Source organism: Galleria mellonella, unplaced genomic scaffold, assembly GCF_026898425.1.
Source record: "Galleria mellonella isolate WM207_F2 unplaced genomic scaffold, CSIRO_AGI_GalMel_v1 utg99, whole genome shotgun sequence".
Lineage (NCBI taxonomy): Eukaryota > Metazoa > Arthropoda > Insecta > Lepidoptera > Pyralidae > Galleria > Galleria mellonella.
Window position 1 is genome coordinate 1,720,607 of NW_026442184.1, and position 21,434 is coordinate 1,742,040.

Genomic DNA, 21,434 nt, shown 5'->3' on the forward strand with positions numbered 1-21,434 from the left:
TGAAAATAATTGAAATAGTTACAAAATATAGAAATACCTACAATATTAGACAATTTTTTTTTTATTTTTATAGTCTTTTCTTAAATCTTCCATAACACTACCTCTTTGTGAATAGGACTTCAGAAAGTACGAGACATTGTAAGTATCCATTGCTGTACGATCCTTTCAAAGTGAATACCATGCTGATCGACAAAAATATATATTAAAGCATAGATTGTTGACTGTAATAGATAATATGTCTATAGTTAAACAAGACAACAATTGTAAGAGACATCGATCGAGCAGGAAACGTGTTAAGCAACATTTTAAGAGTTAAGTTTTAGAAAATCAGTCTCAATGAACAGGCCATTGGTTTTAATAATTTATCAAGTTAACACTATTTTATACCGACGACGCGTCTTAAGCAATGAATACGATAAGATAACGGCAGGATACACTAATATATAGTTATATATATATATATATATATATATATATATATATATATTCGTAAGACAGCCCAGATAAATAAATATTGAGAGTGCATTTTATGTTTATTATTATTATAATATCTAGTAAATATCTTGAGTAAGATGACTTTTTCAGGTGAATGACGCTACAATAAATTCTTTGTTGAAATACCTACTGGGCGCTTGTCCACACGTAACGGTTTATTACACTTTCAAATAAATAATAAAGATTTTAAGAAATTTAAATAAATATTTTAATATTTCAATTATTTATTTATTTATTTATTTATACTTTTGCACACATTGAAAAATGTCTACAGGGCGGACTTAATGCCTGATAGCATTCTCTACCAGTCAACCGCCACGCCAAATAGAGAGAGCAAATGGCGGTGCACGGATTTAAGAAAACAGCAAATATAAATAAATATTTTAAGAGACAACAATTTATGATAAATAAACATACAAACATATAGAATAATATACTTACAAAAAATATACACCCATAAATCACATACAATACATATATAAATAACCATACATAGTATATACTAAATTAATAAATATATAAATTTAATTGATTATAAATTTTCATTCAGTATCAGTACAATAGATCTTGTACTTATATATAGTTCAAGAATTAACTACGTTCCATTCATTATTTGTGTTTCATAAACAAATTTGGGATTTAATATATTTGATAGTGTAATAATACCATTATACGTTGAACAGTGTAATTCAAATGGTATGGTCCAACCCAATACACGCTCTCACTGGTAACCCGTCAGTGTATACCGATAACGCGGGCAAGGTTACCATGCTGTTTTCACCCATTAAAAAATAACCCAATACACGTTCTTACTGGTAGCCCGTCAGTGTATACCGATAACGCGGGCAAGGTTACCATGCTGTTTTCACCCATTAAAAAATAACCCAATACACGTTCTTACTGGTAGCCCGTCAGTGTATACCGATAGCGCGGGCAAGGTTACCATGCTATTTTTACCCATTAAAAAATAACCCAATACACGCTCTCACTGGTAACCCGTTAGTGTATACCGATAGCGCGGGCAGGATTACCATGCCATTTTTACCCATTAAAAAATAACCCAATACACGTTCTTACTGGTAGCACGTCAGTGTACACCGATAGCGCGGGCAGGGTTATCATGCTGTTTTCACCCATTAAAAAATAACCCAATACACGCTCTCACTGGTAACCCGTCAGTGTATACCGATAGCGCGGGCAGGGTTACCATGCTGTTTTCACCCATTAAAATATAACCCAATACACGTTCTTACTGGTAGCTCATCAGTGTATACCAATAGCGCGGGAAGGGTTACCATGCTGTTTTCACCCATTAAAAAATAACCCAATACACGTTCTTACTGGTAGCCCGTCAGTGTATACCGATAGCGCGGGCAGGGTTACCATGTTGTTTTCACTCATTAAAAAAATAACCCAATACACGTTCTTACTGGTAGCCCGTCAGTGTACACCGATAGCGCGGGCAGGGTTACCATGCTGTTTTCACTCATTAAAAAATAACCCAATACACGTTCTTACTGGTAGCACGTCAGTGTACACCGATAGCGCGGGCAGGGTTACCATGCCATTTTCACCTATTAAAAAATAACCCAATACACGTTCATATTATAATCATAAAATAAAATGTTGTAGACATATTGCAAAAATGCACTTTCTAAAAAGTATCAGTAATGTACGATTTTATATTGACAATGGATTATTAAAATATACATGTAAAAGAAATAGTCGTTACATCGATACATTGATTGACTTAATCTAAAGAGATACCATTAGTATGTACGACGATAGAATATGTATATAGAAATAAAATAAAAGCGAATACGTTTGGTTCGTGCACACAAAGTTAATGTCAGTCTTTGAACAGTCGAATCACATAAAATTATTGCTGGATGCGCCATGTTTACAGCTAAATGGTTTAATGGGTTTGGTATAAGAACAAAAAATGGCAACATTTTTTTTAATCATACAAGGTAGGTAGCATTACAAGTGTAAGATATCTAGATTTAGAAATTAAAATAACATGCATTTTACAGTACCTGCTGTTTTACATATACGTAGGTAAATATAATAAACACAATAATTAAACAGTTAAGGAGGTATGTTCTAAAATGCAAAAATGTGTTTGTTATATATAATATAAGTGTATTTGTAATTAACTTTGCAAGACTTATAATATCAGCGTCTGATAAAGTGAATATAGGAATTTGATGAGGAGTGTGGCTTTGATAGTGTTTTTTATAGGTTTCACATTGATGCGCGGAATAAGTTGAAAAAGAAATGTATATAGGACACAGTTTACAATATTAGACAAATAACCCGATTAATACTATATATAAGGATTATTTAAGATACGGTTTTATCTAAACGATGTTGCAGTATCTATACTATTGGTGCGTCAGGTATAATAAGATAATATTGTTTAACATACGTATATCTTAACATATGGGTGCTTAAATTCATATATATGATTGTATATAAGTAATAATTGTGCATTTGGTATACCGATTTTTTTGGGCCTTTCATTTTGTTTTTACTCTTATACATAAAACATTTACAATTAATTATTATTAACATTTTCACGAAAAAGGAGTCTCTCTCGAGTTCCATTATTTACAATAATAAATTACTTTTTTTTTTTATTTATTTACAAAATAGCAAAAAGTGCGCAAAAAACGATTTCACAAAATATGCATTTGAGCAATACGTTAATTATATTTACATAATACATAAAAGCATATTTACATAGTAGTTAAAGTAAATTTAAGGCAAAACAATGTTATGTAGATAGATACCTATTGTAATGGGAAATATTAGATACAAATGGAAGGTAAGGAAAAAATCAAATCTCTAAATAAAATAAATAGCCTCATAGAAACACGTGGTCTAATTATTTATACTACCGTTCATTAGCTACAGTAAAACATACGTCACTACAAACAAGTTATTGCTATTAGAAAAAAATATTTACAGTTCCAAGCATACGTAATAGGTAGTTCGAGACATCAAAAGTGGAACATAAAGAAATTAAAACACTCACTCTATGCATATGTACGTAGGTACGCTAAATCTAAATAACACCAACTTCTATTAAAAAATCAACATTGCTACGGTTTCATGTCCCTTATTTTATATTATATCACATTAGATTAGAATCTTGTATAATTAACAATAACATGACAGTTGTCAAAGTGTGGAAACTATCTAGTAAACCTATATCTGTTACTTGACTGCGACATTTCTTTGTGAAATGACAGCGAGTTACGTTTTTGTGTCAAACGAATTTGATCGTTAGTGGCATACCTATTAAAGTGCACTATTAACAACTTGACAACTGCACTGCTAATGAAATCACGAATTCTGAATAATGGTGGTCACTTACGTTCTAAAAACTCAGCATTTTATTAACTATTTAAAAGATTGCAACCGTTTACGGCCATTAAAGTCTGTTTCCCGCCACAATTTTTGTAATTCTGTTAATTTATTAAACCGGTTATGATAACGTAAATAAGTTTTTTTAATTAACTGAGCTTTGCTAAATTACAAATTCGTCCCGAGTTCATAGTTACCTTTAATTTTCTACGAAGTCTCTGTCAATCAGAATTGTCATGTCCAATAACTGCGTTTAAAGTTCTCGTGTCTTCACTCAAAAGTGATCTATCGTAACGTCGCTGCCTAGTGATTTTGGGTCTTACGGCGCCTAGCAGTGGGGCGGATATCGCGTGGGTGGGCACTCGGTTTAGGTCCTTTCTTCCCTGGAGAAGAGGGGAGGTAACGCTGGAAGATTCGTCGCCCTCGTCGTCAGACAGCGCTGGGTAGCTCTCCTTCATTTTCAGACTGCGTTCCAGACGTCGAAGGAATCTGGCAGTGATATAAAATGTTATTATACCTAGTTATATGGGTGAAAATGGTATGGTAACACCGCCTGCGCTAACGGGATACGCTGGCGGAGCACCAGTGAAGGGTGATAGATGAGAATGAAAACAGGCCAGTTAGCCCATCATGATGAATTCATCAGGAATTAACCATGATAGTTTCCAGGGGGAACCGCGAGGAGGTCGACCTGGTTGGGTATATTGCTAGCAATGGAATTCTCAGTCTCCATTACTAACAGTCCCTTTCCCCCTTATACAGTGTACGGGGAGATATTGGAATTATAAGTGAAAATATATGTGCCCATATGATTCAAATGCTTTATAAAGCCTTTTTATCAACACTATTAATTAAACGAATCTTCATTGTTTTAAAATATATATTTTATATAAGGAACACCACAGCAATCTTAATACAAATTAAATCTTAATAGTTTGTACAAAAGTCGATTGCTTGGACACCTTTGTCCCATTCGTGTTTCTACCGTGAAGCAGTTGTGTTTGCATGGCTGTGTTTCGGTTTGAAAGGTGGGATATGGCGTGAATTTACTGGGTACAGAGGAATAACACCTGAGTCCTCAGGAATGGCAACGCATGGGTGGTATCATGGGCGAAACAGTATACTCTGTTATGTCCATGGTACTGCTCATGTCTATAGGCGACGGTTACCACTTTACATCAGGTGGGCCGTCACCTTGTTTGCCATTCTAAGTTGTATAAAAAAATCTTGAACCGTGTAGTCCTGGCACGTATCGCCCATGATACCCCCCATACATTGCTATTCCTGAGGACTCAGGTGTTATTCCTCGGTACCCAGTAAATTCACGCCATATCCCACCCTTCAAACCGAAACACAGCCATGCAAACACAACTGCTTCACGGTAGAAAGACGAATGGGACAGAGGTGTCCAAGCAAACGACAGATTTATAAATATATAAATTGCAATGTACCTTATCTGATTACTAATAGTTCTCAGCTTATTGATCTTGACTGGTTTCCTAGAGTCCTCGGTCAGGTCCAAACTCGAAGAAATTTTCGAGGACGTATCCTGAAATTTTATATTACGATAATTAACTAAACACTGTACAATCGTGGAAATTTGTTTCCGACCTTACTAAACCTTGTCACTAAAGGCTTTTGCACATATAGCAAAGCGGATATAATTATTGCGAAGCGATTTTATTTAGTAATATTTAGAATTTAAATTTTGCGACAGAATAATGTGGACGCGGATTTACAGACGGACAGTCTAAAATAAAATCAAATGAAGATTTTATTTTTAACATTTTTTATTTTTATTTTTAAAAAGTTCCGTTAGAATATTCTATATTTTAATGTAACAAATACCGGTTTAACTTACGTGCAATTAGATCGAGAAAGTTCGATTAGTTTCGGGACTATTCCGGACCCTTAATCTTGAACGGCTGTGATGCGTCAGACCTTTTATTACATGTATGTAAACCGATAGTTATCACATTAAAATATAAATGAAAATTTATATTATATTTTAGTTTTTCCGTACAAATAAATAACTTAGTTTTTGTTCTTGTGCTTTTGTTATGTAAATTATTACAAAGAAATTTAAGGTAGTTACTTAGTTGTATTCAGATCTGAATTATTATATTTATTCTAGAAAAATCATTAAAAACAGCAATCATATTAATAAAACTATTCTTGAATAACAACAAGAATTTAAATGGTATTGAAATCTCGTATGATTCGCGTTCCACACCCCATTACAAAAATAATCAAACAAATATCGATTCACAGTGATAAGGTTTTGCAGAGGCTTAGAATCCATTTCCACGACGCTACTTTACCTAGCATGCGTCTAATTTTTAATAATTTTATTTCTAAACAATCTATATAATGATGAATACCTAAGTTCGTTTCCGATGTATCGCATCCTACTGAGCAACTATATCAACAGTATTTTGTCATTCAAATTAGGAAAATATTTTTTTAAATGGTTGTTTTTATGTGAAAATTTTTAGTGTCATTTTTCGACTTATGTTTTCTTGATAGAACACTCCCTTAAAATGATGGTTTTTGTTGTCATAAAGATCGATTGGGAGAGAATGATGTGTAGCATTATGTCTGCTTTTTGTACCGTATATTTTTATAATAAATAATTAAAAAAATTTCATAAATAAAATTACAATGATACCAATTTTACTTTGTATATATGTATAATATAAGTTACTAATAATAATAGGTAGCTATATAGCTTATAACTATGGTTGGATTTAATAGGGTCGTTCCTGAGACGCCGTTTCTTTAACAGGTTTGACCTTAGATTTTAATTGAAAATTTCGCAAAATTACTGTTTGAACTGTCATAAAATAAATTGATAATAATATTTACTTAAATCTATCAGAAGTTTAATTCTTCCATTCATTTATTTAGAATTTAATTTAAATCTTCCCACGAACGCTCAGGTTATGCAATCCCTGTCGAGGTTTTTCCAAAAGATTACAGTATGGGGTTCTTCAAAAAAGGGATAAAGAGGTTTCTTCAGGATCGGCAACGCGCGCATAATGCGCCTGGTATTGCAGGTGTTCATAGGCTACAGTAACCGCTTACTCAGGTGGGCTGTGTGCTTGTTTGCTACCTTATATATATATATATATATATATATATATATATATATATATATATATATATATATATATATTGGGAAGGGATAGAGAAATTAGTGCCTCAGAATCGACCACAATACTACTACTGTCGTTTCTTATTCTACTCGACAACTGTACAATCGTTTATTTAACAACCGTGCATATCTTAATTACAGAGAACAGCAAACTAATCTACAGACTCCAACATTCGATGGTACAACTGGAACGAATCTAATTAATGTGATTATCTATGATATATACGTAGTATTGTGTTTAAAATTTATGCCCATTTTTGTTCAATGCCCATATACATATGGGAAATTAATAAACCATTGTACTTGGCGGGACGTTGTGAAACGCTAAACGCCCCCTGAAGAAGACTTTCGGATAATATAGAAACAATTGTCGAAAATGACATAAAAAACACAGCCAGTTCATTAGTTTCCCGTAAGTATATAGACATCATTATATATGTAAATATTATATATATATATATATATATATATATATATATATATATATATATATATATATATATATATATATATATATATATATATATATATATATATATATATATATATATATATATATTGTCTACGCTTCTGAAGTATGTGTCTACCAATGTTACTGCACTCGTATACGTAGTCATACGCAGTCGGTCACAATACACGCACAATGCTAACATTAAAACATTGATATACAGGATTACATTCAGAAGAAATGGATATTGAATTAAAGATGTATATAATTAAGCTATTAGATTTATTATGTTTCGTATAGTTTACGAAAAACCAATTGAAATTATTTCAAGAAGAAACATTTTTATCTGATTGCCGATGCAGAGTAATTCTATTAGGTGCATGTATGCAATGTACTCGTATAGATGTTTGATCTTTTGTCACAAAACACAGTCTAAACGGTTTAGAAAACTATGTATCATATTATTTCATCCTTTGATTACTCTTAACTGTGGACAGTTATATGTTACATGATGAGAATGTAAAACAAATATGGCTGCTATAAACTGTTCAAAATTTGAAATGGTTCTTTGTCTATTATCGAGAAAAAAAAATTAAAAATGAAATATGTTTAAATCTCGAATGTAGTCCTGTATGACGTATATAGATCATAGAGTCATGAATGAAACAGATTCTCCAACACCAGTCACCTCAGAACTACGGCACTTTTGTCTTCTGAGCGGTTTCCTCAAACGAGTCGGCTCACAATGCTGAAAATAATAATATAGTCTACACCTAAGCCAAACTATAGATAATAAGCACAAAATATAACACAGCAAGTGTGCAAAGCAAACAATATCCAATAGTGCAAAATTAAACATTAGTATTGAGTGTTAATGTTGCCACACGAAAATAGTGAAATAAAATTATTTTAGTTAAATTTTAAAAAATGGTTGATGTTGTTTGTTGTTGCTTAACGATAGAATTTTTAAAAGAAATATTTCTAAGATATTTCAAACTGAGCTGTGTTAGAGTGGTATTGAGATATAATTCTTTCACACGTAATAAAATGGTATCCAAAGGTCATATTTACCTGCATGTCTAAGTCAGGTAAGCGAAGTTCTCTCGCTGAAGCTACAGATGCAACGGAAGCGTTGGATACTGAGTCTTCAGAAGATGAAGAGGAAGCTGGAGCAGGTGCTTGAGAGCGCGACCGTCGACGACCGCCTTTACGGCCTCGTGAACTCGTTTCTCGACATCCTGGCACCTGGAATGCCATTAGGTAGATTTTCATATTTTTAAGAGAATAAAGAGTCACTCTTGTATAGATTGTGAATGGCAAAGTAGTTGACGGTTCACTAGCTATCGATTATAGACATGTACAGCACTATACCATTTCTGAACACTATGATGTTATGCCTCCGTACCCTATAATTTTTCTATCTTCTTCTTTTAAACAGAAACATAACCATGCATGCAAAGCTATTTGTCATCAGAAACACGAATGGAACAAATGTACTTATGCTGACGACATAGTCTCTTTGGTTAAAGTTATATTTTTCGTCTTTTGTTTTCAAAAATAAAAATATCTTACCTCTAATAAATTGTGCATAGAATGCGGCATATGTGGTAAAGATGATTTGGCTGTACCGGTTACTTCATGAGACGCGGTTCTCGTCGTTCTCCTGTCTCTCTTCCTTCCAGTCTTCTTCTGAACGTTGCTCCCTGATTTGCAGGCACTTCCTCGAACGCACTCTGAACTAGGGAAGTCGTATAGGCCATCGGAATCCGTAAAGGGGAGCTGTCGACCATAAAATTGCGGTGAGAATCTCCCCAGTCCAGTTTTGTCACTTAGAGGACTTTCACTTCTCGAACTCACCGGACTTAACGGTCGACTGCAATCCGAAAGCAATGTTGGAGGTCTTAGACAAATTTTTTCGTCCAATCCCCTCTCAACACTAATGCACTTCACAATGGAACATTTGGTTACTCCACTAGGAGAGCATAATGTAGTTTGAGGCAAGTCTAAAGTTTCTTTCAAAACAACCATAGTTTCTAATTCTTTTGCACTTGTTGGAACATCGTCTACCCTCTCATCTGTCCCTATACCCTCATCATTGGATTCCAATAAAGGATCGTCTGACAAAGTTTCCGAATCAGATCGTCCTCGTCTTCTTTCTTTCGTATCATCGTTAGAGGTTGCTGGACCTGAATTGGTTTTCATTAATGGTCGTCGTCTCGATTGAAAACAAGACGGACCTCCTCCAGAACCCGGGTCTTCCATCTCCGAAGGACACAAAGGATTACTAGATCCACATCTCGATGGACCTGGACTTGCCATGGAACTATAGCCAGAGGAGGACAAATTGGATTCTGATGGAGCTCTCTCTCCTCGTGCGGACATCGAAAAAGGGCTCAAGTAACACATATTTCCACTGGGTTGTGGAGGTCTAGGTGACATTGGCTCATCAGATTCCTCGCTTGCATTATAAGTAACTGTTATTAAGGGTGGAGGTTGGAATTCTATATGAGGAGGAGTGCGTCTAGGTGGAGGGGAACCAGGAGAAGGCCTTTCTATAGTAAGAACTGGAACTCTTAAAACAGGAGGCGCAGGAGATGGAGATGACATTTCCCGTTCCGAATCCTGACTGTGAGTAAAGCTGGGACTTGGAGAATCCGTTACTAGAGTCGATGGTGTTGGAGTGTCCGTGCTCGTAACAGGTTGACGTAACTGAAAATAAACACAAACGTTAGTACATCAAATAAAAACTGTGAGGATTTGTCTACTTTGACTCACCCTTAATCTCAATCCCGTAATGGACCTTTCAGGTTTTGACTCATATCTAATCTCATCCAATTCATCTTCACTTGGTGACACACATGTAGTAGTCGATTCGCTTTTCGTATCTGGTTCCATATTTGCTCTTGGCATGCGAGGAGAAGGGAGTGGGGTAGGCAACGGTGTAGGCAGAGGGGTCGGTAATGGAGTAGGTAGTTCTCGTATAGGCGATAGGCATTTGTTGATACCACTTGGAACTTCCAGTAGAATAGACGGGGGATGAAGAAGATTGCTACCAGAAGATGATGATTTATGTGCACTAAGAGGGTCTAGCACCTGAGACAGAAACAATTGTGTATAAGTTTAAAAATAAACAATAAAAATATAGAGTTTATAGGTTATTCAATTACCTGTATTTCAATAGTATTATGCGGTCTTGTTACCGGTGAATCAGGTGCAAGAGACGGTATGTGAGAGGAAGCTAAGGAAATATCATCTGCATCTGCTGTGTCATCTTGCGGAGATGACGCCGATGGAGTGCTAGAAGCTGATATTCCACCAGACGACGCCCGAGATACTATAGCCGCTGATGACGATGAGAAGTTACGGAACATAGCTAAAATTGAATCTGCACTTGATATTTTTGGTTGCCTGTAAATTACAATTGTTAAATATGAGATGTGTATTGTAAAAATATAGTTCAAACGAAAATATTTTAATTTATTTTTTTGTAATAATTACTGACCTGGAATATTTCCTTAAAGCAGTATGTGCCAATGTTAGATCAAGACTGGACATTGAATCACTTCCTTGATTACTAGAAGTGCTGTGAGGTGATCTGACTTCAGCGCCTGGAGAAGGGGGAGTGCTAGATGCCTTTGCTTTTAAACTTCTATCGGCTATCACGGCCATTGGAATAGCAATAGTGTTTACCATATCTACGTCTGAACTAGAACTCATTTCTGCTGAAACCTTATTAAGAAGTCTAGCAAAAGTGACTTTCTTTTCCAATTTAGGATCTGATATATGCCTCATTGAAGGCGATGTGGAAGGTGTAGATGCTTCACTGGCAAATGATGTCTCTTTATTGTCACAATAATCCACAAAAGCTGGTGCGCTTTCCACTGTGCTCAGTGTCCTTTTCTCGGACATCTGTATAAGTTCTCCCATAGTAATCTTTTTCGAGTGGTCGTTGCCGGAAGCAGGACTTATTAGTTGTTGCAATATTTGTTTTTTTTCGGCTGCATTCTTTTTTGTCGGAGTGGAATTGTTGCGTTTTTTCCGTGGTGATGGTGTTCCTGTTAAAAATATCTCACATATACAAATTATTACTAGTCAACATTGGTCTATAGAAGCATTTGATTACAACATAAAAATTCATTCCTGATAAAAGCTGCACAATATTCAGAAAACATTTCTTAAAAACAGTTATTAAATAGTTAGGAACATCTATATAATAGAGATCATAATCATGCCTTGGTTATAGAAAAGCTAAAGGAAGCCAATTCTTTAGGAGTGCCAGTATGTAAAACATTGAAAATTTTTGATAAATGTGCCAATTTACAACCTCTGGATGGTATACTATGTTAAGTATCTAGGTTGTTTTAAGTGTCAATGTTCAAAATATTGATCTACCATTTAATAAGAATAATATAGATATTAAGACACATTGTCAAGCATATAACAAAAAGCTTTCAAGAAAGAAAGCACATTGTTTCTACAATTACATCGTTAAGTTAGGCAAAGGACAGTGTTTTGCTAAGTATGTTGTGACTTTATAGATTTTTTATAGATGTTTTTATATGTAAAGTATTTCGAAAGCAAATGCAAAACAATGTCCAAAAGATCATGCTAAAGCACACATTCGAAAGATAGGATTCCAGCCTTTAAACTGTTGTTACTGTGTTAAACGAGAAGGTTAGGATTGTTAGACGTTAAAGATGTTGTAAAGTGTTAAGTTTGTTAACAGTGTGAAAGCTGGAATATAGATAGTTGGACGATCTAAAAAGGTGTAAACGAAGGAAGGAGCGGCTACATCGAGATGCTCTGTGCATAGTCAAGGGTGCACACACTGATATCGAAGAAGGAAGTAGCGAGACCGATTCGTCCAGTGTTCAGTTAAGTGTTAGATAGCATTCCACATCGAGTGTCATTCAGTAGCGGGACACATCCAGTGCTCACGGCCGGTCGGGAGCCGCGCGCTCCGCACACGCACGCCAAAATGTTTGCGAATCACTCGATACGTTTGCAAACAAAGGTAATAATGATTCGATCGAAAGCTGATAAAGTTATGACAATGAATGTACTGGAAAAACCTGATAAGTATAAACAACACAAAGTATCTACTGTCGATATGGAAACCGATAGTATGAAAAATAAATAAACCAGTATACAAAATAAAAATATGCGATAAGGTTGAACGAAACGAATCGTAAGACGACAATGAGTGGAGGCGCGCGCGTGCGGAGGGCGCGGTGCTGCGGCGTGTCGCTCCAGTCCTTACGTCCGGGCGGCGGCTTTAACAGATCGTCCAAGCTAAAGGTGCGCGCGGCCCGCGGGTGCGCCGCGAGCCCCGGCACCGACGGCTTGCGGATACCCAGCCGCGTCAGCAGCGTGCGGTGCGGCGCCGCCTCGCCGCCGCCGCGCAGCGCCGCCGCTGTGGACAAACGCCGCGTCAACGAGCGCCGCGCCCGCCGCGCCGCCGCGCCGCCGCCGCCGCCGCTAGCGCTCCGCCTGCGGCACGGCGGCGTACCGCTGCCGCCCGGCCCGCGTCGCTAGCCCCCACACACACAGGATTGCCAGATTTTTGGACATGTAATCTCCCGTTTGCGAGAGATACGAAAATGCGGATACGCTTCGATAAAGTACGTCGGTTCGCAAAAGTACGGAGATGTCCAGGCGTCTCTGACAGTCCTCTCTCGTCTCGAGTATTACACAATTACTTTAACTTGGACTTACATGTAAGACCTACTTCAGCCAATTTCATACGAGGATCTGTAACACGGGATATGCTACTAAATGTATCCTTATTTCGTACTAGTAACCTAATCGTTACATAGGAATAATTTTGTACACCTCTGGAACCGAGTTAAAAGAATTGTGCACTGTACGAAGTCCAGAAACTAGAGATGCTCCTATAAGAAAATGTCTAAGCTATACATGCAGAACTCGAACGGTAAATACATATTCGACAAGCTAACAACGAAATCGTTTCTGAACTCGTCGGTAAACATATAGAAACAATTAGAGAAAAAAGTAGATACGCAAAACGTGTCCTTACCATCCCAAAGACAGTGCGTTTATCAAGAAAATACATGAGTATAGCATAAAATTCTGATAAATATATTATAGAAGAAAGCGTATCGTTACTGTGAATTTACAAAGTTACATTACAAAGTTATATTCTTCATTGTTCTATTACAAAAATCGTGTATTTAGATACGTGATCGTGACAAGCTCGCTGACAGTGCTGGTTATAGTTCCAAACAAACGGATTGGTAGAGCAAGTATATTTTGAAGTAAGCCTAAAGATTTGCCCTCCGAGAGAGTAGTATTGGTGGACTCACGTCTTGCACAGCGATCCGCTTCCTCCGCGAGTAATTTCTCAATCTTCTCTGGGAAATGTCGCTTGGCACACCAGATGAGACCGATCATGCCGAGCACCACGAAAACCGTGATCAGGCCCAGCCAAAAAGGTTCTTGAAGCATTCGTGTCCCGAGTCCCACGATGTTGGGAGTAGGATTCGGGGTCTCGCATCTGGGGAAGAGTTCGTGCTGCTTTTTTTTTAAACGACATGGAGTGGCTGCTCACAAGTTAAAAGTTCACTTTATGGATATTCTTAAACCCCGTCTATAGATACCCTATGAACATTGCGGATATTTACGAATCATTGTCACGTTCATGGTATCTCCTATATGTATTTCTATGTAATCATTTTAAAATACTAATATAATATACTATATTGCAAAGTGTTTATGGAACCTGTTGTTTCAATCGGGATATAAGATTTATTTTTTTTTAGTTTCTTACATACATATAATTATTATATTTCTCAATTATAGGTAGTTAACAAGCTATATATAGTCTGGCTGGTGGTAGATGGTCACGGTGAATTATGGACGACTGCAACGCCAAAGATTAGTTAGGTGAACGTTGCAGATCCTGAAGGAACTCATGATCAGCAGTGATGGACAGTAAGTGCAACAGGACGAGGGTACCTCTTGCCCTTCCAGGAGGGGTTGCACTGGCAGAGGAAGCCGCCGTCGCGCTCGCTGCAGGCGCCGCGGTTGTTGCAGGGCCGCGCGGCGCACGGCCGCACGCGCTCGGCGCAGCGCCGGCCGCGCCAGCCGCGCGCGCACGCGCACACGTAGCCCGCGCCGTCCGCCGCCAGCGAGCAGTTGCCGAACACGCACGGCGCCCGCTCGCACGCCGTCAGCGCGCAGAACACGCCTGTTCGGGCCCACGCAACCATTCTTATTTTACTTTTTTTTATTTTTACTCCATAACCCAAAATAGGAGTGTAATAATTTTAGGATATATGTATGTGAGTTTGTTTATTCTATTGTAACTTTAAAATGTGAGAAATTGCACGATTAGAGAGAAGTATAGTTTGAAAAACGACGTTGGTTTGGTCATATGTAAAGGATCGATAAAAAAATAATTACGACAGAGATTTATCAAGCACGAATGTATGGAGATGGCAGTAGGAGCCACCCTAGAAGGACGTATGTCGATTAAATAGACGATGTGCTGAAGATGGGCCAAATTAAAAGCACTCGTAATCGGTGAGCGTGTATAAATAGATTGATGAATGTGGAAGAAGGAAAATGGATCTGTTTTTATTGGAGCATTTAGTGTTCCATTGTTTCAGTCTAACTCAATGGGAGACAGGCGTGGCAGATATGTTTGATCACATTTAAATTTAGATAATACGATACTTTGCTATACGTGTTAGTTTTATATTATAAACAATAAAAAAAAAATTACAACTTGTCAGGGAACTATATTTTCTGTAGGAATAGGTAATTGTGAGCTCACCTGTGTAGTATCCGGAGCACTGGCAGAAGTTTCTGGTATCATCAGATGCGCAGACGCCGTTCACGCAGGGGTTTGGGTAGCATGCCTCCACACTTGTCTCGTCAGAAAGCAACAGCAACTTGTTGTGGTATTCAGGATCTGATGGGAAGACAAGAGCTAGATTATTTGACCATGACCGTAAGTTACTTGAAATATAATATATATTTGGTTGTCAAATAAATAAAATTAGAGTGGTTGACCTCAGAAGGAACAAAGGAGAGAAGACAGTTACGGTTTGTATACTCGTATATGTAGATAAAATTATTTTTAAGGTTACAATTTTTTGTTTTTAATAAGATCAGTTATACAAAGCAAATGCTATTTTAAGATGGGATTTAATTTTCCAAGGGATATTTATGAGCGCTCAAAACTTGATCGTTTTACAGATTAAGTCCTGAAAATTGCTGCTAGAAAAAAACAGGTCTATTTATAGTGACACGATCTAAATTGATCAAGTTTTTAAAGTTTTGCAAGAAGTCCTTAGAAATTTCCATAATATTAATTTCTTGCAACTTTATGATGTAAATACCTTTATTGACCACCAGTGAAATATCGATGTTCAGCCCTTGCTCTCCCGAGTATTGGGTCACTATCAGCGAGTGAAGGTACGAATTGATGATAAGAGGCGCGCTCGGTTCCATCTTGCGCTTGATCCGCTCCACTTCGCAGAGGATCCACTGAGTGCCGTTGTTATCCGTATAGCTGTCTTTCACCTGCGGTGAATAATATTTCTTGAGATGTGAATAAAATGGCGCTAGTGAGCGATAACAAGTGAAGATGAAGTCAGGCCAGTTGGTTGGGAATTAATTATAATAGTTTCCTGGGGGAGCTGAGGTATTTGATCAGATATAGTATGTTGTTGGTAATTGCCTTCTATCATTTCAGCCGTTAACTGCCCATTGCTGAATATAATCCTTCTGTATAAAGGAAATTCTGCTAGTAGTCATTATTATAGGCAGGCGGGTTGGAAACCACAATTAGGCTTTCAGAGATATTTTAAGAGGGACATTGCAGCTCATCCCTCTACCATTATGTTCCTTTATTCGCTTCTTACGATACCCACAACAAACGAAAGGGGTGGCTTATGCCGGAACCACTTGTGGTCTTTACGCTCGGTTATTCGTAATACTTTGTCTCCTGTGGAGAATAAATTGAATATAGTTGTTTTTACGTTATCATTATCTTATCAATTCATTAAAGTATCACTGCTGGATATGTGCATTTTCGTGGAGTCAATTCAAAAGTCAAAATCAATATACTTCATATTGACTTTCCATTACTACGCGATCAAACGTCTCAGTTCAGAGATTAATTTTCTTACTCTCGCACTGGCGCTTTGTACTTTGTCGTTGTAGTCCCCCTTTAAGTAGTTCTCTAGAACATTGTAAAATATGATAATTTACTTAAGTCTCCTCGATGTTTCGACTAGTTTTCACTGGCTATATTTTAACGGTCATAGATAATATTGTAAATAATGGAAACAAGTCGGAGATGGGTGTACCTCGAGCCAGCCGTTGCCGTGTCCGCAGGGCGCTGTGTGCGCTGTGTGCGCTGTGTGCGCTGTGTGCGCGGGCGCGGCGCGGTGCAGCGCGAGCGCGAGCGTGTGCGCGTGCGGCGCGAGCAGGCGCGCGCGCAGGCGGGCGCGCGGCGGCGCGGCGGCCGGCCAGTTGGGCGCCGCCACGCGCCCCGCCGCGCCCGCGCCCACCTCCACCACGTGGCTCACGTTCAGGAAGCTCACTGCCGCGCACACACGCACACACATCATCATCATCATCAACATCAACATCATCCTGCCCTTACACCAAATTATAAAAGGTTTAGCTTCCAGTTTTACTATTGGCTGCTTGCCTGACGTCAACCCTCTTTAGGAATGCATTTATTGGTGGTATTCCTCTCCTACTGCATAGAGAAAAGAATTGCGCAGAATACACACACATACATACATACGAAAAGCTGGTAACCAGCTTTATTATTACATGCCACGCCGTCGTATTAACACTCCATAGTTTTTATTCAGCGTGGTACAATTTTATAAACCGCGCAGAGCAATTACCCGCGGCAGAGTGGGGTGATGTGTGGTTGACTTCGTAGTGTGATATAAAACAGTACGCACACAACAGCACGGTGCGTGCTACGCGCCTTATTTATATAAAAATGGAAAAAGAGTACATCAAGTCAAATAGAAAAGTTTGTGAATTTTTTTATATATAAAACACTGGCCAGTTAGAATTTATTTACAAAAATTTGAACAAATTTCCCTCCAAATACAGAATTTGATCAAGAATATTTACAAACTATTTTACTTACAAATTCAAATGTCAATAAATATTAGAATAAAAGCATAATAAAAAAGTACGAAAAAGGTCTGGTGTAAGAAATATAATTCCTGGCAGGAGGTTTACAATGGGCGTTATTATTTATTTATTTAATTAAAAAATCCGCAGCTTTAAAAAAAATAACTTACATGCTAAGTCTCTTACAATTACAGCCAACAACGAATTTTAATTATATAAACGAAAATTACAATTTTAAAACAAGGTAGGCAAGTTAGAGTGGGGGTATGCAAGTAATGTAATTATGTTTCTCTATAAGTACTATAAGTTTATATCCATAGGCGATGACTATAATTTTCTAAAATATAAACCGTCAACTCATTTGCCATTATAAATTCTATAAAAAAATACTAGGTGTACAAGTTCTTTAAAGTTTATTAAAGCATATTTTGTAAATATAAATATTGTAAATATAAATAATGTAAATTTAAATATTGTAAATTTAAATATTGTAAATTTAAATTTTGTATATCAAATTTTGTAAATTCAAATTTTGTAAATTCAAATTTTGTAAATTCAAATTTTGTAAATTCAAATTTTGTAAATTCAAATTTTGTAAATTCAAATTTTGTAAAAATTAGTTTAATTATACAAATTTAACTTTACAATTAGTTGTGTAAAACCACTTACCAGTTTTGAAATGCGCCAGAAAGCCAGCCCCCGTTACGTTTTCACCTGTTCTGATTCTTATTCGTAGCATTTCAGAGTGGGAGACGAATAGTCCGTTAGTCAAGATGCTTGAGCTTAGAAATGGACGGATAGGCACAGTCTGCGGGTTCACTTGCACTTCTAGGAACGACTCCTCCGGTATCGCGTCTGTCACGTTGATGGGAACACCTTTTACGAATGTTCCGTAGCCGAAATCGAAATGGCTTATGTTGAGGAAGACACGTTTCCCTGAAAGATGGATTGGAAGAGATCAAAGAAATGTTCGAATGATCTTAAAGGAATTGTAATTAGGCCTAATATTTATATACATAAATTATTTATGACGTGAAATTAATGAACTCACTGTGTTTTTCCTGTCTTCAACAATTGTTAAAATGAACATGAGTTTTAAAAATAATATCTATATATAAACGGAAATTTTATGAAATTAATATTTTAACATTTTTTTTATACAACTTACAATGGCAAACAAGCTAACGGCCCACCTGATGGAAAGTGGTAACCGTCGCCTATAGACATGAGCAGTACCATGGACATAACAAAGTGTACTGTTTCGCCCATGATACCCCCATGCGTTGCCATTTTCGAGGACTCAGATGTTATTCCTCTGTACCCTGTAAATTCACTACCATATCCCACCCTTTAAACCGAAACACAGCCATGCAAACACAATTGCTTCACGTTAGAAACACAAATGGCTCAAAGCTGCTCAAGCAAACGACTTTTGTACAAAGTCTCCTCTTAATATTGTTTTGTTGTTGTGCAAAATAACTAACGTTAAATTAAACAAAACTTGCCTGTGGGAGCAAGAATGTCGATAGTACAATCCAAGTCTGGCAGCAGGAAGTGAGGATAGTTCGGGCTGCGGAGCACACCCTCCTTAGACGTGAAGGTTTGGGTGGGACAGCCGGGCAGTTCTACTGCGTACCACATTAATGAGAACCCAGCTGCTTGAGTGCTGAAATGTCAGACGAAATGAAATCCATGAAAATGTCCTAGTCTATACATATACTTTATACTAATCTATAAAGAGAAAAGATTTGTTTGTTTGTTTGTAATTGATAATTTCAAAAAGTATTCAACAAATTTTAAAAATTGTTAAATCTATGCATTATTAGCGAGTAATAATTTTCTAAAATTTTATCTACTTATGTAAAGCCGAACTGGATCATTAGTTATATATAATTCATTTATTTAATATAAAGTATGATATATTATTAAAAAACGGGGAAAAATACATAGGCATAGGAACATATAAAATGTAGGAAAGGAAAAGGTATATATATGAAGGTACAGCAGCAATATAAAAATGTAAACTACAGCTTTATAATAATTTATATTCATATACACACACAAAGGCACGGATATATACATACGCACGCACACATACACACGCACACATACACACGCACGCATACACACGCACGCATGTACACATGCACACACATACGCACGCAAGCACGCACTCTCTCTCTTTCCCTCCCTTACACACACTCACATAAACTAGGTACCGGGTTTTAAGAAACTAAACAACGAATCTTGGGACACCAGAACCCTGAGAAATCCTAAAAGAAGAAAGAATATCCTGGCCAGGGCCAGTTCATTATGGTATCATTATCATATGGTATCATTGTGAGTACTTACTTATAGTCGGAGTGGAAATGCAAAATAGCTTTATTTGTGACGGCCACCCATCTAGTCTCTCCCATCGATCCGCAGTACCTTGATGATTTGCTGTTTCTTACGTCGCGTAGCTAGAATATATAGTAGTGTTGCTAGGTATTACAAATATAGTAAAATAATTATAATCTCTATAGGTAAACTCATAGTATATTAGATATAAAAACGAAAATCTGATTCTTATAATTTCCAAAATCTATGGTGTAACGCGATGGTAATTTTCGATTACGTTCTTCGATTATTTAAACCGTGTTAGCAATAGGAAAAAAAACCTTTATTTTTTTCGTCATCGATAGGGACTTCATCCTCATATCCTACAGCGTAAATGGTCACATACAGCGCGGTTTCAGACATGTTTTCTCCCAGGAACACTCAGGCTATGGAATGAGCTCCCTGCCGAGGTTTTCCCAAAAAATTACAGCTAGGGTTCTTCAAAAGGGGGGTAAAGAGGTTTCTTCAGGGTCGGCAACGCACGTATTACCTCTGGTATTGCAGATGTCCATAGGCTTCCGAAACCACTTATCATCAGGTGGGCCGTATGCTTGTTTGCCACCTTAGTGGTATAAAAAAAATTGAAGGCACTAAGAGAGGCAACGTCGATGTTCAAATATTCTAGTAGCTAGATACTGGGTAGTTTGGACCAAGTACAAGTTGTTACCATTTACCTCGATGAGTATTATGTGGCTGACATTATGGTGATCATAGCGACACCATAGAATGTAGCAAGTATGTACCTACTTCTACATATATACTAATATTATAAAGAGGAAAGATTTGATTTTTATAATGAATAAACTCAAAAACTACTTAACCGATTTTAAAAATTCCGTCACTTATAGAAAGCTACAATATACTACAGCGAATAATATAATATATGCTATATATTATATTTTCTATCTACTTGTGCGCAGCCAGGGTGGGTCACTAGTACTACAATAATATTAGATGAATTACAAAAAAACATACCTCGATGAAATCGTACAGACAGTCTTTTTGGTACTCTAGGTCTATGGCGCGGAAAATGAAAACGAGTCTGGTGTCTTCCGGACCTATGACGTGCACCCAATAGTCCAGGTCGTTGTCGTATAGATTTGGATGATTCGGACTGCTTAATACACCTGTATGCGATATAAAATAATTATAAGAAATAAAAAAAAAACAATTCCGACTGTAACTTTGTAAGGATTACTTGGTGGCATAATAGAGTCGGTTGTATGATCTGCAAGTATATTCTTTAATAGCCGTAATGAAGTTCATATATTATATATAATGGCTATCTGAGTCTTTTTATATTCATCATCGTCATCATCATCATCATCATATCAATCATTAACTGTCCACTGTTGAATATAGGCCTCCCTATGGGGAGGGCGGCGGGTTTTTCCAGTAGTTACCACACTAGAGGTGCAGGTTGGCAACTGCAGTTACGTTTTAAGAACATTGCTGCTCATT

General features: G+C 37.0%; 1 protein-coding gene across 4 annotated transcripts in view; it reads right to left on the bottom strand.

The window, feature by feature from the left end:
* Positions 1-282: 282 nt before the first annotated feature.
* The window catches only part of LOC113521479 (uncharacterized), a 346,189-nt gene continuing 325,037 nt past the window's right edge, over positions 283-21,434 (bottom strand). Inside the window, exons 14-31 of one of the 4 annotated variants that reach the window (XM_052902976.1) lie at positions 20,949-21,100; positions 19,947-20,056; positions 19,100-19,260; positions 18,264-18,530; positions 16,802-17,037; positions 15,830-16,013; positions 15,262-15,399; positions 14,442-14,673; positions 13,790-13,980; positions 10,969-11,521; positions 10,634-10,874; positions 10,242-10,559; positions 9,324-10,175; positions 9,039-9,245; positions 8,538-8,711; positions 8,155-8,214; positions 5,316-5,413; positions 283-4,353 (exon numbers count right to left, since the gene is read on the bottom strand). In XM_052902976.1, the coding sequence (XP_052758936.1) occupies positions 4,086-4,353; positions 5,316-5,413; positions 8,155-8,214; positions 8,538-8,711; positions 9,039-9,245; positions 9,324-10,175; positions 10,242-10,559; positions 10,634-10,874; positions 10,969-11,521; positions 13,790-13,980; positions 14,442-14,673; positions 15,262-15,399; positions 15,830-16,013; positions 16,802-17,037; positions 18,264-18,530; positions 19,100-19,260; positions 19,947-20,056; positions 20,949-21,100 (4,442 nt within the window). In that variant the 3' untranslated portion in view covers positions 283-4,085. Of the gene's footprint in view, positions 4,354-5,315; positions 5,414-8,154; positions 8,215-8,537; positions 8,712-9,038; positions 10,176-10,241; positions 10,560-10,633; positions 10,875-10,968; positions 11,522-12,726; positions 12,880-13,789; positions 13,981-14,441; positions 14,674-15,261; positions 15,400-15,829; positions 16,014-16,801; positions 17,038-18,263; positions 18,531-19,099; positions 19,261-19,946; positions 20,057-20,948; positions 21,101-21,434 lie in introns of all 4 variants that reach the window. The other 3 variants (XM_052902973.1, XM_052902974.1, XM_052902975.1) reach the window with 3 other exon arrangements.